General features: G+C 36.6%; 1 protein-coding gene across 3 annotated transcripts in view; it reads left to right on the top strand.

The window, feature by feature from the left end:
- Nucleotides 1-15,468, top strand: part of WRN (WRN RecQ like helicase) — a 122,648-nt gene that overhangs the window by 17,626 nt on the left and 89,554 nt on the right. For 2 of the 3 annotated variants that reach the window (XM_045821508.1, XM_045821506.1), the window contains exons 2-4: nucleotides 2,167-2,267; nucleotides 11,238-11,354; nucleotides 12,004-12,116. In XM_045821508.1, the coding sequence (XP_045677464.1) occupies nucleotides 11,262-11,354; nucleotides 12,004-12,116 (206 nt within the window). In that variant the 5' untranslated portion in view covers nucleotides 2,167-2,267; nucleotides 11,238-11,261. Of the gene's footprint in view, nucleotides 1-2,166; nucleotides 2,268-5,826; nucleotides 5,873-11,237; nucleotides 11,355-12,003; nucleotides 12,117-15,468 lie in introns of those variants that run through there. The other variant, XM_045821507.1, reaches the window with a different exon arrangement.

The following is a 15,468-nucleotide window of genomic DNA, read 5'->3' as shown; positions in this document are numbered from 1 at the left end:
TCTGCACAAGATGTGATGCATGAGCAGGGGTGTTGTGCTGATGAAGCTGCCAATCACTAGTTGCCCATAGCTGTGAGGCCTTCTGAATAATCTGAGTGGTTTACTTGGAGGAATGTTAAACTTAATTCGAAATTTGATACAGATTTGTTGCTCTACTTGCTCAGTCATTTTCAGTGCAATGGCCACGCCGTACACATGCTCACTCAACTACGTCTGCCACAGTGAAGTCATCATTGTTTACACGTGCACATTCCAGCACACTCTTCTTGGCTGCCAGGTTACACTGATGTTGTGCAAACTGTTCTCATTATATTAAGAATGGCTGGACTTTTTCCAGACAGAACTCCTATTATATATTACATTTAAAATATATACTTTATATATTTAATGTATGTTTTATATTTAAATATTATATAATGTATATTTTAGACATAATATATAACATAGATTATAATCCTTACATATAAACCTTTCTGAGGAATCCCAGTTGTTTTAGTAAGATTCTTAAAAATGAAACTGGGAAAAATCATTTAAAAAGTAGAGAAGTATTTTGAGGGAAATCTTCGTATTGCGTGAAAATACCTCCTTGGCCTGCCTTCATGAGGAAGATGGCTCACCTTCCACTTAGCCTTGGCTCTGGTTGGACCCACTAATTTTTGTAGTAGACTATCCGACCAGTCTGTCAAACCAGTTTAAACAATTTGACCCTAAAGCACACAGTTGATGACAGCTGACGTAGTGGAAGAACTCAGTGCTTTACTCTGGGTTCATACTTTTTTTTAATCCTCACCCGAGGATATGTTCATTGACTTGAGAGAGAGAAAGAGAGAGAGAGAGAAACATCTGTGTGAGAGAAAAACATCAATTGGTTGCCTCCCGCGCACACCCTGACCAGGGGTTGAGCCAGTAACCTAGGTTTGTGCCCTGACTGGGGGTAGAACCCATAACCTTTTAGGCATATGGGATGATGCTGCAACCAAATGAACTACCCAGCCAGGGTTAATACTTTCTAATCACAGATCTGCAGCTTGGGAAAATAAATAATTTGTTGGGAAAGGAAATAATTTGCTATCAAGTGGAGTAAATACTCCAGGCCAGTGTGAGCCAACACAGTGGAGGCCGAACATCTGATGAGTCATCCTGGGGGTGGGGAAAGGAGATGTGTTCCATTCTTAAGATGACTCACTTTCTGTTCTTCTTAAGTAGGTGTCCCAGCCTACCACCTTGTTCTTGTGTGTGCCTTTTGAAATAAACTCCCTTTGTTAGCATATTCTCTTTGTCCATCACTCATTCTGTAAGGTGCAGAAAATGTACTGAAGTACTTAACTCAAAGCATGATCTGTATAGAGGTATCGCTTTAAAAAATTTTTAGGGCTACCCATACCAGCTGCTAGTATTGATTTGTCTACAGCAGAGGTTATAAATTGAGAGGCCTAGAGGCCAAATTTTGGCTTTCAGAGGGGTCTCAGAAATTGATATCAAATGGAAGATAGCGTAGTAACGTTTCATTCTTTGTCTTCTTTTGAGAAATTGGAAGGTCTGGGCAACACTGGGCCCATTCTATTTGCAAGAGTTAGCTGGGCCAAGTCAGTGGCTTCCGATTGGTGCTGCAGCATAGTGATACGGGGTATAGGGAATGCAAGATTTTGATGGTTGCATGTTTCTTTATACCGAAACACATTAATATCATTTTACAAAACAAACATTCAAAGATTTACAATAGGTGAAATATATTTGAACATTTTTTTAATGTAGATCCTTTGTAGACTACTTGAGTCCAAAAACATGTATGGCTGTGCACAGTAAACATGCTCAGAAAGAGTTGAGTTGTGGCTATATCATGTAGTACTTCTCATGACTTTCCTGTAAACATGATTTCCTATCCAATTATTACTTTAATTGTGCATGCATATGTTGTTTAGTCATCAGGAAAGTTAATGTGTTTGTGTAAATAAGATTCTCTTAATTTTATTTGTCTTAATTTTCATAATTTTACTGCTAATATAGAACATAATTATTAGCTAATTACTATTGTGTGCTATTTGGTGTTGTCTAGTGAGAAACAATTAATTTTGTTATCTTTTGCTTGTTATGTGATTTTTAATTATTTCTTCTGGGCTTTTAAAAAAAATCCTTACCTGAGGATATGTTTATTGATTTTTACAGAGAGAGAGAGAAAGAGAGAAAAAGAAACATGATGTGAGAGAGAGACATCGATGGGCTGCCTCCTGTATGAGCGCTGACCAGGGATCGAACCCACAACCTAGGTATGTGCCCTGACCAGGAATTGAACCTGCATCCTTTTGGTGTACATGGTGTAGCTTCATTCAAATAAACGACTCACCCAGGGCTTTGTTACAGACTTTTTTAAATATATATTTTATTGATTATGCTATTAGTTGTCCCATTTTTCCCCCTTCACTCCCCTCCACCCTACACACCCTCTCCCACCCACATTCCCCCCCCCCTTTAGTTTATATCCATGTGTCATAAGTTCTTTAGCTTCTACATTTCCCATACTATTCTTGCCCTCCCCCTGTCTATTTTCTCCCTACCATCTATGCTATTTATTCTCTGCACCTTTTCCCACTCTCTCCCCCTCCCACTCCCCTGTTGATAACCCTCATGATATCTCCATTTCTGCGATTCTGTTCCTGTTCTAATTATTGCTTAGTTTGTTTTTGTTTGAGGTGTGGTTGTTAATAATTATGAGTTTGCTGTCATTTTACTGTACATGTTTTTTATCTTTTTCTTAGATAAGGCCTTTTAACATTTCATATAATAAGGACCTGGTGATGATGAACTCCTTGAACTTGACCTTATCTGAGAAGCACTTTATCTATCCTTCCATTCTAAATGAAAGCTTTGCTGGATAGAACAATCATGGATATAGGTCCTTGCCTTTCATGACTTGGAATACTTCTTTCCAGCCCCTTCTTGCCTGCAAGGTTTCTTTTGAGAAATCAGCTGACAGTCTGATGGGAACTCCTTTGTAGGTAACTCTCTCATTCTGTCTAGCTGCTTTTAAGATTCTCTCATGTTTGATCTTGGGTAATGTAATTATGATGTGCCTTGGTGTGTTCCTCCTTGGGTCCAACTTCTTTGGGACACTCTGAGCTTCCTGGACTTCATGGAAGTCTATTTCCTTAGCCAGAATGGGGAACTTCTCCTTTATTATTTGTTCAAATAACTTTTCCACTTGTTGCTCTTCCTCTTCTCCTTCTGGTACCCCTATAATTTGGATGTTGGAATATTTCAAGATGTTCTGGATGTTCCTAAGCCTCTCCTCATTTTTTTTAATTCTTGTTTCTTCTTTTTTTTCTGATTGGATGTTTCTTTCTTCTTTCTGGTCCACTCCATTGATCTGAGTTCCAGTTTCCTTCCCATCACTGTTGGTTCCCTGTACACTTTCCTTTATTTCACTTAGTGTAGCCTTCATTTTTTCATCTAATTTGCAACCAAATTCAACCAATTCTGTGAAGCATACTGATTACCAGTGTTTTGAACTGTGCATCTGATAGGTTGGCTAATTCTTTGTTGCTTAGTTGTATTTTTTCTGGAGGTTTAATCTGTTCTTTCATTTGGGCCATTTTTTTCCCCTCAGTGCATCTGTTACATAATAAGGGGCGGAGCTTTTGGTTTTCTTCCCGTCGTGCAACCTGCGTTGCCGGGGTGTGACGCTATAGGTGGAGGAGGGGTCCGAGTAGGAACAATGGCACTTGCTCAGCTTTCTACTGGTTGTCAGTCGCTTCTCGCGCTTCCCACAATCAAATGGGGCCCTTCTGGCACAGATTCCCCGGTGGGTGGGCTTGTGTACCGTTTAACACCCTATGGGTCTGTTCAACAAATTCTCCTGTGAGGCCGGGAGTTTCTCCTGCTGCCACCTCAACGCCCACCAGTGTTTTCAATCAGTGGTTTGAGGCTTTATTTCTCTGCGCTGAGGCCCTGGGTTGTGTGGTCTGTCTCAATCCCCAGCGGTTCCTCCCAGTGTATCTGTGGGCGAATGTGGGACCGCCTGCTCCACCAGTCACCATCTCGCCGGGTTGCCAGCTGCTGCCTTGCCCACCCCCATCCTCCAGCCACAGCATTGCTGTGACCCCTCTCCTCCCAGCTGCCCAACTCTGCCCCTCCTACTGGTCTGGATGAGTGTTTCTTCTTTGACTCCTTGGCTGTTGGACTTCCATACAGTTTGATTTTCTGTTGGTTCTGGTTGGTTTTTGTTTCTAAACTGTTGTCCTTCTTTTGGTTGTGCGAGGAGGCACAGTGTGTCTACTGTCTCCGTCTTAGTTGGAAGTCCTTCCTCTTATAGACTTTTGATGTGACAATTTATCAAACCTGATTTTGATAGGATTCATTATATGTTTGATATACAATTTAAAGAAATAAGTAATAATTGAACATATATAATTTAATTTATTCAATTAAGAAAATATAGGCCTTTAAACTGTCAAAATTCATATGAAATATTGATTGCCCAGAGGTATATTTTGTTTACTTAAAAACTTAATATTAAACTAAATGAAAATAAATGTATCAGTACATTCAGTTTTTGTTTTCTCTTTTGTAAATATCTATACAAACATGTTTGTATAGAACTTAAAAAATTGCTCATAAGAATTCAAACTGAAAATTGACAAAATACTTTTCTGAAGGAATTCAAAGACCTATAGTATTTTAAGGACTTTATATTCAAATACATTTAATTTTTATAGGTATTTACTTTCTCACTATAATGTGTAATACACTGATTAATGCCACCTGAGCCATGAGTTCAACATAATAGTAAATATTTAATAAATAATAGGTAATAATGGATTACCTCAGAATTGGATTTGGTGTTTCCTTAACTCTTCACTTTTCAGCCTGATTCAGATGAAGGGTAGGTGTGTCAAACAAAATGTTTGGAAACATACAAGATATTATGGAACAGTGGAAGATTGGAATTGGGATTAACAGGAACCATAAAGGCCTTACTTTAAGTTCAGTATTAAAAAAATGACATCTTATTCACAGAGAAGTTCTTGTAACATTAAAATTTGCAGAATTTCTGAATTCCACATTCCGTGATGTCATAAAAATGGTGAACCTAATGAAATGCATTTTGCTACAGTGCCTTGTCAGCTTTAGGTGAATAAATGTGATTAGTTATTTAATTACTAAAATGTGTCTACAGTAGAAAAGAAGATTTATAAACTAAAAGGAAAATTTCAAATTATTTTATGCAAATGAGTCTTAATTTGAAAATTTGTTGAAGTTGGCTTTAAAAAATGACAAAGTTTATTGGTTCAGAGTAAAAATTCAGCTTTGGAAGAGTGAAGTTAAAATAGTTTTAGAAGTGATGTTTAATTGGTGTTATTTGAATTCTAAAGAAGAGTTAATACTAGTAAAATCTGTGTGTCTAAGACAGCTTTGGCATTAATTGAAACACTTGATATAAAAAATTCATTTCTATTCAAAGCTTGCATCATCAGAAGGAGTTAACATGTTTCGGAGCAGAAGAAAGGGAGGAACTATTAGGTTTAGAGATTTCAGCACTCCTGAAGTACGATCTAAAGAGATTGAATTGTTGGAAGAAGGAGTCTCCAGTGTACTGGAACAGTGCCGCCTCCTCTTTTGCCATTTGCTACCACTTGTGCTAATAAGTTTCTTTGTGATGGTTGCTATATAGAATGTTAAGAGCATGTTAAAAGGTCTTAGTCAGGAGTTGTGTGCAGTCTTTTTATAAAAAAATCCTCACCTGAGAACATTTTTCATTGCTTTTAGAGAGAGAGAGAGGAGAGACAGAGGAGTGAGAGAGAATTAATATGACAGAGAAACATCGATCCGCTGCCCCTCACCTGTGCCCCACCTGGGGACCAAACCTGCAACTTGGGTATGTGCCCTGACCAGGAACTGAACCTGTAACCTTTTGGTTTACAGGATGATGCTCCAACCAACTGAACCACATTGGACAGGGCGTGTGTAGCATTTTAAAGTATAAAACCTAATATACAAAAATGGTGTTCATCTAAACAATTTCAAGTTTTTTACTTAAAGAGTTTGAAATTTTTCATTTTATAAAGAAGATACAATAAAAGTTTTACAAAACTTTTATTCACATTTCCTGTTGCCCTTCCCAGTGTGTCATAAAAATATGTTCATTTTCTGAATGTGCCATGAATTTGAAAATGTTGTCAGTTCCTGGTATAGACCTTCATTTATAAACTAAGTGGGCAGTCGAGAATCGTGTATTTGAAAAAATCAACAGACATCAAGCTCACTAAGTGGAATAGTTGACCCTTGATAAAAAAAAAGTTTATAAACAAAAAAAAGAATTTAAAGTCCCTATGAATATTATCAGTGGATTCAATAGGACATGTATTTATAAAAGAACAGAAAATGGTAGAAAAGGAAAACCAGAGGATAAGAAGGGAGTTAGAACATAATTCCCTAAATAAAATACTCAGTAGAATTACTGTGGCAGGACAGACATGGCTGAAAACTAGGTGTTTGTTGAGTGAACTGAACCACTGATACGTCCTAGGAAGCTTCCTTGACCTTTCCTGTCAGAGGGTTTCCAAAGGAGTTGTACCAATGGGCTCAATGGTGGGCTAGACCTTGAGATGCCAACTTTGGAGACCTGTGAACAGAGAATTAGCATCCTAATGCTTCAGTAAAAAAATTAGGGTCTCTCGATCCCCTGTTCACTGCCTCTTGAGGGATGTTAAGAGCTGATCACTGCTGATGGTAAACAGTTACACAGGCCAAGTAAAATAATAGTCTGCATAAGGAATCCAGCATCAGTGGAAACAACACTAGAATATACAGAGTAGGAAACCTGTATTGAAACAGAGCTTTGAAATATTTAGATTATAATTTTTGCAAATGAAATAAATAATAAACACATTTTGGGATACTCAACTAGAGGACAAAGAAACTTTCTAGAATTAACAATATCTTAAGAGAATTGTAAAAATTCTCTTGACAAACTGAAAGAGGAATAGCATTTTTGAGAGTGAAATTAACATCTTGCCAATAAGCGGAAGAAGTATTTTAAAATACATGACAAAATTAAAGAGGTGGTAGTTAGGAAGGAAAAAATAGAGACTTGGAGAAGAAATTCATGTGGGAAGAAATTCACTAGTGTGCGAGTAATTGCAGTAGAAGGAATAAAGGCATAGATGTGGCAGTTGGTAGCTAGTTAGTGATGGGGTGCGTTCAGTTGCTGCAGCTGCCATAATCAAGTTCCAACAACTGGGTGACGTACCAGAAATTTCTTGTCTCACAGTTTTGGAGCCATTGGCCAAGTTGGTTCTTTCTGAGGGCTCTGAGGGAAGGGTCTGTTTCAGGCCTTCTCTCTGTGGCTTGTAGATAACTGTTTTCTCCCTGTGTCTTTTCACGTCATCTTCCCTCTATGCATGTCTGTCTCTGTGTCCAACTTTCCCCTTTCAATAAGGACACCACTCACTTTGGTTGGGAACCACTCTCATGACCTCATGGGAATTCGATTACCTCTGTGGTACAAGGCCCTATCTCCAGATTAAGTCACATTCTCAGGTAATGTGGGTTAGAATGCCAATACACTGTTTTCAGGAGAGGGATATATGTAGTTCAATCCATAACAAGGGGACATTTTTTTGATCTAAGAAAAGAATGGGAAAGGGGTCCTTCTCTAGGTGTCACTTGAGACAGTATAGTAACAATAGGATGGAAAAAGTGAAATTTTAACATTGACAATGGGAAAAAAGAGTGCAAACGATAATTTTATCCAGTCAGAAAAAATGGAAAAAGAATAAAGAGGACATTGAAGAAAGTAAGATAAATACTAATCAAAGTCAGATGAAAAGGAAAACTCAAGTTCATACAGTAACTGTGAATGAGATGAATTTCCCCATTGAAAGACAGATTTGTTCAAATTGGGCTATTCAAAACAAAACAGAAAAATAACAGAAATTCAAAGTGTATATTGTTTAAAGACGACAGTATTTAAAAAAGTGATAAAGGTTGAAAAGTGGCAGGTAGTGTTAGATAGATAGGCAAGAGGATTCCAGGAAAGTCGAAAGCAAATCAAAATGTTATTTATTTCAAAGAGGGATTTAAGATCCTTTAATGGCACAACATGAAACATTATGGGATGATAAGAATTGATTCTGGAAAAAGATATGTCAAAGTTCATACTCAGTGATGTAACAGCCATATAAATTAGTATTCTATATTATTCAATGACTTAATCCCTTCCAAGAGTATAACCTTTAGCTAATCAATGATTAAAATCCTCATGTATGTTGAGGAATTTCCCTACTGTAAGTTATTCTACAACTTTAATTTTCTTTATGCTTTTTATCTGCCCCAATATCTAAGTAAATTTAACAAAGATGTTAAGTTTGTAAACAAGTTTACTTTAAATTCTTTGCCTAGAAGCATCTAGACAGAATTTTATGTGTAAAAGAGTGTATTTACATCTAACAATTAGATATTTTAAATTAAAATGATTTCAGTATTGCAGGTGGTTGTAGGGAAAAGTTACAGAAGTTTACTTTTGTTTTGCCAATGTGAATTACTTACAGAATTCCAAAATTTTATAGTTTGTTTTTATACAGGTGTGTATTATTTGTAGAAACCTCAATATCCTGGCAGTTTTGCAAATGATCTGCTCTGTGTTTAGCCAAGACTAGTTCTCTGGCTTTGTAAAAGATATTGTAAGATTAAGGACAGACACCAGATACACACACATGCACACAAACTCACTTTGGGGCCAACTTTTGATTCTCCTGTCAAAGGTTTTCCTTTGTGGCAAATATAAACTTATTAATAACCACTGACATGTATAAAATGCTTTACAGTGAATAAAGCATACATATTTTACATATTTTATCTCGTTGCCTACAATGCATGTGGTAACACCCAACACCTGAGCTGTCAGTTCTGATTCAGTGAATCAAAGATTTTACCCACTGCCAAACTTTGCTAATGATTCAAAGAATACAGGCAAAGCATCACATACAGGTGAAATATTCCTTTTTCTTGGAGAAACTCCAAGCAGTTAGACACAAATTCCAAAAATGCCCTTATGTTCTGCATTAGGACATGTTACGGTTTTGGAATAAAAATAATTTGGGGTAATGTGTGCAAAAAAATTGCACAAAAGGAGTTGTTTTGTTTTGGGATCTCCTGTTTATTTTCTTAATTACACAGCTTCCTTGACTGTCTAGGTAGGTACTTTTTGGTATTTTTCTGTTGATGCAACACTGATAGGTTTATAAGGCTAGCGTCTGGTTTGAGGTGATTAGAATGTTACTAGGGTCCTGGGTGAAGTCTTTTCTTCCTCCTCCCCAGCAGGGGAATGAGATATTAGCTTGCTCTTAACCCTTTCCCTCCCAATGCATAAGAGTAATGGAGTTTGTTCTTGTGGCAGGGCTCCTCCCGCAGGCCCCCCGCCCCACCCTGGCTGCCAGGGATGAGAATAAGTCTACTAAGGCATGATCTGCTTGGGGAAGAAAGGTGGCTGATCTCTCAAAGGAAGAAAGGCCAGGACCCTGTTCCTCAATGGACTTTTATTGGGTCTAATTTGAATAGGAATACAGGGCTTATACGTAAAGTTCATCAATCATTGTCAAGCAGTAATGATCAAACAATAGAACTCTGAGGGCTTATTCTGAGTCAGGGTCAAATAGCCAAAGGGCCAAAAAATTTTGGGGAACAAACTCATTTCATGCTTGGACCCTTATCATTTAACTTGAGGGTATTAGCAAAGTAGGTTTCATAAGATTTTATGCATTCTTTCTTAGGCCTGACCGCTGTAGGGAACTCGCTCTTTCCAGCACAGGGCCACATCTACCTCTGGCATTGTTTCAGGCCTAAGTCAGGCAGGGGAAGTAAGGCAGCCAAGAGATTAGGAGACTGCTTGCAGACAGAATGAGGACTCAGGCTATATCAAAGCCGAGGGGCGAGGGTCCATCACTCCCCTTTTCTACAGCCCCCCCAAGTCCTTTCCTGAGAGCCCCTTCATGACTGTGCCTGTCTTAGGTCATCCTTCCCTTGAGGAATCTTACCTGTCATTGGCTAACCAGTCATCTGCTCAGGGCCAAGCAGGGTGAGGTGAAAGGGAGCAGAGGCAGTGTCCCCACAAGGAAGATAAGCTTTGTCTCCTAAGTGGCTTATGGTCCCAGGGTCTTTTTACTCAACCTTAGCTACTAGGGGTTACAGTTTCTGAAACCAGGCAGGGTAGTTTCCAACATGTTCTATATGGAAAATTTTGCTAAAGTAATCTTTAAAATTTTTCTTCCATAGATAATCAATATTCTCTGTTTGGGGGGTTTATGCTTGAATAATTGTTAGATATTATTTAATTTGTTCAGATATTGCTAAATATCAATAGGGTTGATAGGTTTCCCCTAAATTATAAATAGTTGTATCTATTATTTCATATTAATGTTATGTTTCATCGTAAGAATCAGCAGGTGTATATTCAAAACTGCTGCTCTTTTAATAGAAATTTGATATAATTGAAACTAAGGTAAGGGTTTGAAGAATTTTATTAAGAACTAAGCAACTAAGGCTACTAAGGCTACTTCATTTTAGTATACATAAGTCACATGATGGATCTATTTCACTTTTAACAGAAAGGGCATGTCATGGTTCTCCTGTTCTTTATTTTGTATATTCTTGAAGTTCAGTTTACAGTAAGGAGAGCCCTCAATGCTAGTAACAGATTTTAAAAAAAAATCCTCTAGGAAATGCTTATTGTTGGGGAAAATTATTCATTTGCTAGGCCAAGAGCATAAAAAAAATCCCTAATATGAAAAAGCTCTTATCTGTCACAAAATTGCTTTTCAAGTAGACTTGTGAACAAATCTAACAGTTTGCTGAGTTTACTTAGATCTTAGGACAACCCATATAGCAATTTATACACTCAAGGATTCTCACTGTTAATGAGATCACGATTATTCTTTGAATGGGTCAGAATCATGTAGGAATAGGATTTTGAAACTACTGGAGCTTTAGAACTCAGTTAACCTGACTCACTTATTTTAAAAAGAAGAAATACTAAATGTATAGTTATTGGATCTAGCATATTGTGTCTGTGTTTTTTTCTTTTTTTTCTTTTGCAATTCCAGCTCTTACAGCCTATATTTGGGCTTAGATGCTGTAACTGACTTTACATATATATGTTTGTTTCTTTAATAATATTGACAGGCTTATGTCTGAGTTTTCTTCGAAGATTGTACTTTATTTAGTTAAAGAGTAATTGTTTTTAGATTTTGCAACAGAGCCTTTTAAAGATGAATGAAGAAAAACTGGAGACTCTGCAGCAGCGGAAACTTACTGAATGGTTGTCTACGCAGAATAAGAGATGTGCTGCAGAAGAAAGGAAGGTATGTAGTTCCTCAGTTATTCCTTCAGATGGGAAATTTTATGTAAATTTGACTGCAAAATGAGTCAGTCCTTACTTTTAAACTTCAGGTTATTATTTAGGTTAGAGTAGCTATTGTGCGAGTGCACCAGAATCTAATCATTGAAAGGGTATACACAGATCACATCTTGACTGGGTTTACAAAATGAGATTTTCTTATTCTGTACTTTCCCTTTTAAATCCGGTTTGCATGGTTGACCTTACTAGTTTGTTGCAATTCAGATAATTTAGACAGTGTTTACTTGGCTGAATTTTTATGGTTGAGCAAGTTTAGGTCCTCATATATTTAAGATCCATCAACCAGTCTTCAGCATTTCACAGCAACATTATTACATCTAGGATACTAATATAATTACAGGGAAAAAAATCAGTGAAATAGATGTTATGAAAATAGCATTAGAAGTTTGGAAATAAACTTAGAAAAACAACTTTACAGTGGATGGCTTTGTCTTTGTTACATTGTCCTTATGACTTCATTAGTCTATAAGGCATTAGTTTGTAAAACTTAGAACCACAGTTTGAATGCTTCAGTAAGATTTATTATTTCAGTGAACATTTACTATTTAATGTGAACTTTATTTGCTCCATTTGGGAATTTTATTTAACTCAAGGGGTCTCTTCAGAAGAGTGTTTTTGAGGATGACCTTCCATTCTTGCAATTCACTGGATCCGTCGTGTACAGCTATGAACCTAGTGACTGTTCTTTCCTGTCAGAAGATATTAGGTAAGAGATTTGAGTTGCCTAGTTTCATTGGAATTTAAAACCCTAGAATATTACTATTGAATTAGTATTTGAAGTATACCGAGTTTTATTTACAGTTGAGGTGTGTTCAGTAGATAATTTTTTATGCATGTAGAATATCACCTACAAGTTTTAATTCTTTGTAAATAAAAACCTAAAATCACTGAATTAAACTACTTGTTTGCCTGTTTGTTCATTCATAAGCCTTTCTATTACTTTAGCTAATTTTTTTTACTTTCAGCACTTAAGATGTTATATATACGACTACCGAATACATGCTTATTTCACCAATTTAGAAAAAAATGCAAGAATTATTGCAACTCTAAGTGCCCCTTTATATTTCATTAAAATACCAACATAGTAATACTGAATAATGGTTGTGACTGGCTCTGTTGCATTTAGTTAATATTTATAGTAAATGACCCTTAAAATAACGTTTGAAATGACTGTTAGTATTTTAAAAAGTTATCTTTTAAATTAAGAATCAGCAGTAATTCAATTTAAGCCTCTTGAGTCATTTTACAAGGAGAAATAGTAGGGAATTTATTAAGGTCTTTTTTGAAGTTGTTATATCTGTTTTTATTTTAATTAACTGTTACACATTAGGTTTAAAGAAGGAGAGGTAAGTTAAGCGATTTATTAATGAATGGTCTACGGTGGTAGATGTATTCTAGAGATAGTAGTCAGGTATCCTCACTTTCACTACAGTTACCTGGCCACTTTTGGGTCTCATGGAGAACTAAATTTATTTCACAGAGAAGGTAAACTCTGTTGTTTATGCTTATGTATATGAACTCTACCATCTTAGTATGCCATATCTGAAGACAGGGGTCATAAGTGATTTGTACAATGCAGTTTTGATGAGTTGTGTGCATTTTGTGAAAGGCAGGCAGATCTTTTTTTCTACCTCCTCTGGCCACCTTGAAGATTTTTGCTTTTACAGGTTTTCAACAATTTGATTATGATGTGCCCTTGTTAGTGTAGTTTGTGTTTATCTTGTTTGGGGATTCATTGGACTTTCTGAATCTGATCATAGCTTCATCAAATTTGAAAATTTCCTTCAATATTTTTTTCTTTTATCCTGTTACTCTTTTTCTCGCACTCTATATACACAAGTTAGATTGCTTGATACTGTGCCACTGGTCCTTAGGCTCTCTTTTTTTTTAATCTTTTTTTGCTTTTCTTTCTTTTTCTGTCTGTGTTTCATTTTGAGTATTCTCTTTTGCAATGGCTACAAGTTCACTTATTTTGTTCTCTGGTCTCTGATCTGCTGTTTTCCCATCCTGTGAATTTTTAATTTTATTGTATTTTTCTTCTCTAGAAGTTGTTTTTGTTTTTTAAATATGTTCCATTTTGGCTCTTGTCATATTCATATTTTCTTTTAAATCTTTGAACATATTCTGTATGTTTATAATAACTGTTTTAATGTCCTTGTTTGTTAATTCCATTATTCTAGTTATTCTTTTAATTAAGCGATTTTTACATGGTTATGGGTCACATGGCTGGCAATCTTTTATTGGATATTGTGATTTTATCTTGTTGAATGTTAGCCTTTGTTGTCTTTCTTCAACAAAAGGAGGTTTGCTCTGTCAGACAGTATTAACTTACATTTTATCAGGGTCGGTTTCTACAGTAGCCTTTACTCTGGAGATAATTGAGCCATACAATAAGGTATGACCATTCTGGAGTCTTTGCTGACTGCCCCACGTATTCAATAAGAATCCCTACTTTCAATCAGGAGGGGGGCAAAGGGTGAAAAAATTGGGACAACTGTAATAGCATCAACAATAAATTATTTAAAAGATAAAAAAATCCTTTTTCTGACTTTTCAGAACTTTAAAGCCTCTTTACCTCTGTGTAAGTCCTAGGAATTGTTAAGCTTAATTTTCACTGATTGTTCTTTGCCCAGCCTCATAGTTTCACTCTGTGCTTGAATGTCCCTGCTTGCTGGGCTCCCTGCTCTCCAGAGCCCCACCCACAACTTCCCCCTGCCTCCACCTCTCTGGCTCAGACCCTGGCTCCTCCACGCAGAGCTCTGCTTGGGAGTCTCCTCCCTGTCCTGTAGTCTGGGACGTGTTGGCGCTGGGGGGGGGGGGGGAGGGGGGGGAGGAAGGGGGGCAGCAGTAGAGCTCACCCTGGGTTTCCCTTCCCTCAGAGAGCACAGCCCTGCACTGCCTGTTTAGTGTCTGAAAACTATTGATTATATATTTTATCCAATTTTTTTATTTGTTCAGGGAGGAAAGGTTTTTCTGATCACTGTTATTCCATCTTGACCCAAAGTGGAATTTCTGCTTTGAGTTAAAATTTTTTTAAAGTGTATTTTTAATTTTTAAAAGTTGTGAAATACACAAATGTAAACAGTAATAAATAATAACATAAGCACTTATCTGTATCCCACCTAACTTTGTCAAATTGTAATATTGATTTTCTTCAAATCTTTATTAAGAAGTGGAATAATAAAATACAGCTGGAGCCTCACGTGTGCTGTTTCTGATTCTCCCTCCCTCAGCGCAGAGATAATGTCTGTCGTGATGTCCACATGTAGCATTACCTCATGTGTTCTCTACAGTGTTCATAATTTATATCTCAAAATATCATATACTATTATTTTGCCTATTTAAAAACTTTTAAAAATGCTCTCACACGAGAGGTGTACTTTGTCATTTTTCACTCAACATTTTATCTTTTTGAGAATTTTTGGTATGTGTAGCTCTATTGTAACCTTTATGTGATATTTTATTGTTTCATTATGCCATAATTTGTTCATTCTTTTGCTGATGGAAATGTAGTTTCTATTTTTGCCAGTAGTAACAGTATTGTAACTAATATCCTCAGACATTTTCTGTGTGGGTTGTGCACATAGGAAAGTTTCATAAATTTATAAGAAAATCTCGCCAGGTGATAATATTTATACTCATACGTCTTTAGCTAGATATTGTCAAAGCTTTATCCAAGAGGATTTTATCAGTGTGCACATTCACCAGTGTGTGAGCAGCCCCACTGGTGGGTATCCTCAGCACTGAGTACTGTGTGGCTTTAATTTTTGCCAGTCAGATAGAGGCAATATTGTATAGTTTTAATTTTCATTTCTCTGATTTCTAGTGAGATTCCATGTTTCAACATATTTATTTTGATTTCCTTTTCTGAATTGTCTGTGGTTTTTGATTTTTAGCCATCTGGATTTCCTTTTTTGAATTGTCTGTTGTTTTCGATTTTTTTGCTGGATTATTTGTCTTTTTCTTATTGGCTTTTTAAGGACTTTTTAATATTTTATGGCTATTCATTAGCAGTGTATATGTATCACAGATATCTTCTACCAACCGTGGCTTGTCTT

Source organism: Phyllostomus hastatus, unplaced genomic scaffold (assembly GCF_019186645.2).
Source record: "Phyllostomus hastatus isolate PE091 unplaced genomic scaffold, TTU_PhHast_1.1 phas_scaffold_46, whole genome shotgun sequence".
Classification (NCBI taxonomy): domain Eukaryota; kingdom Metazoa; phylum Chordata; class Mammalia; order Chiroptera; family Phyllostomidae; genus Phyllostomus; species Phyllostomus hastatus.
This window is presented reverse-complemented; position numbering and strand designations above follow the sequence as displayed.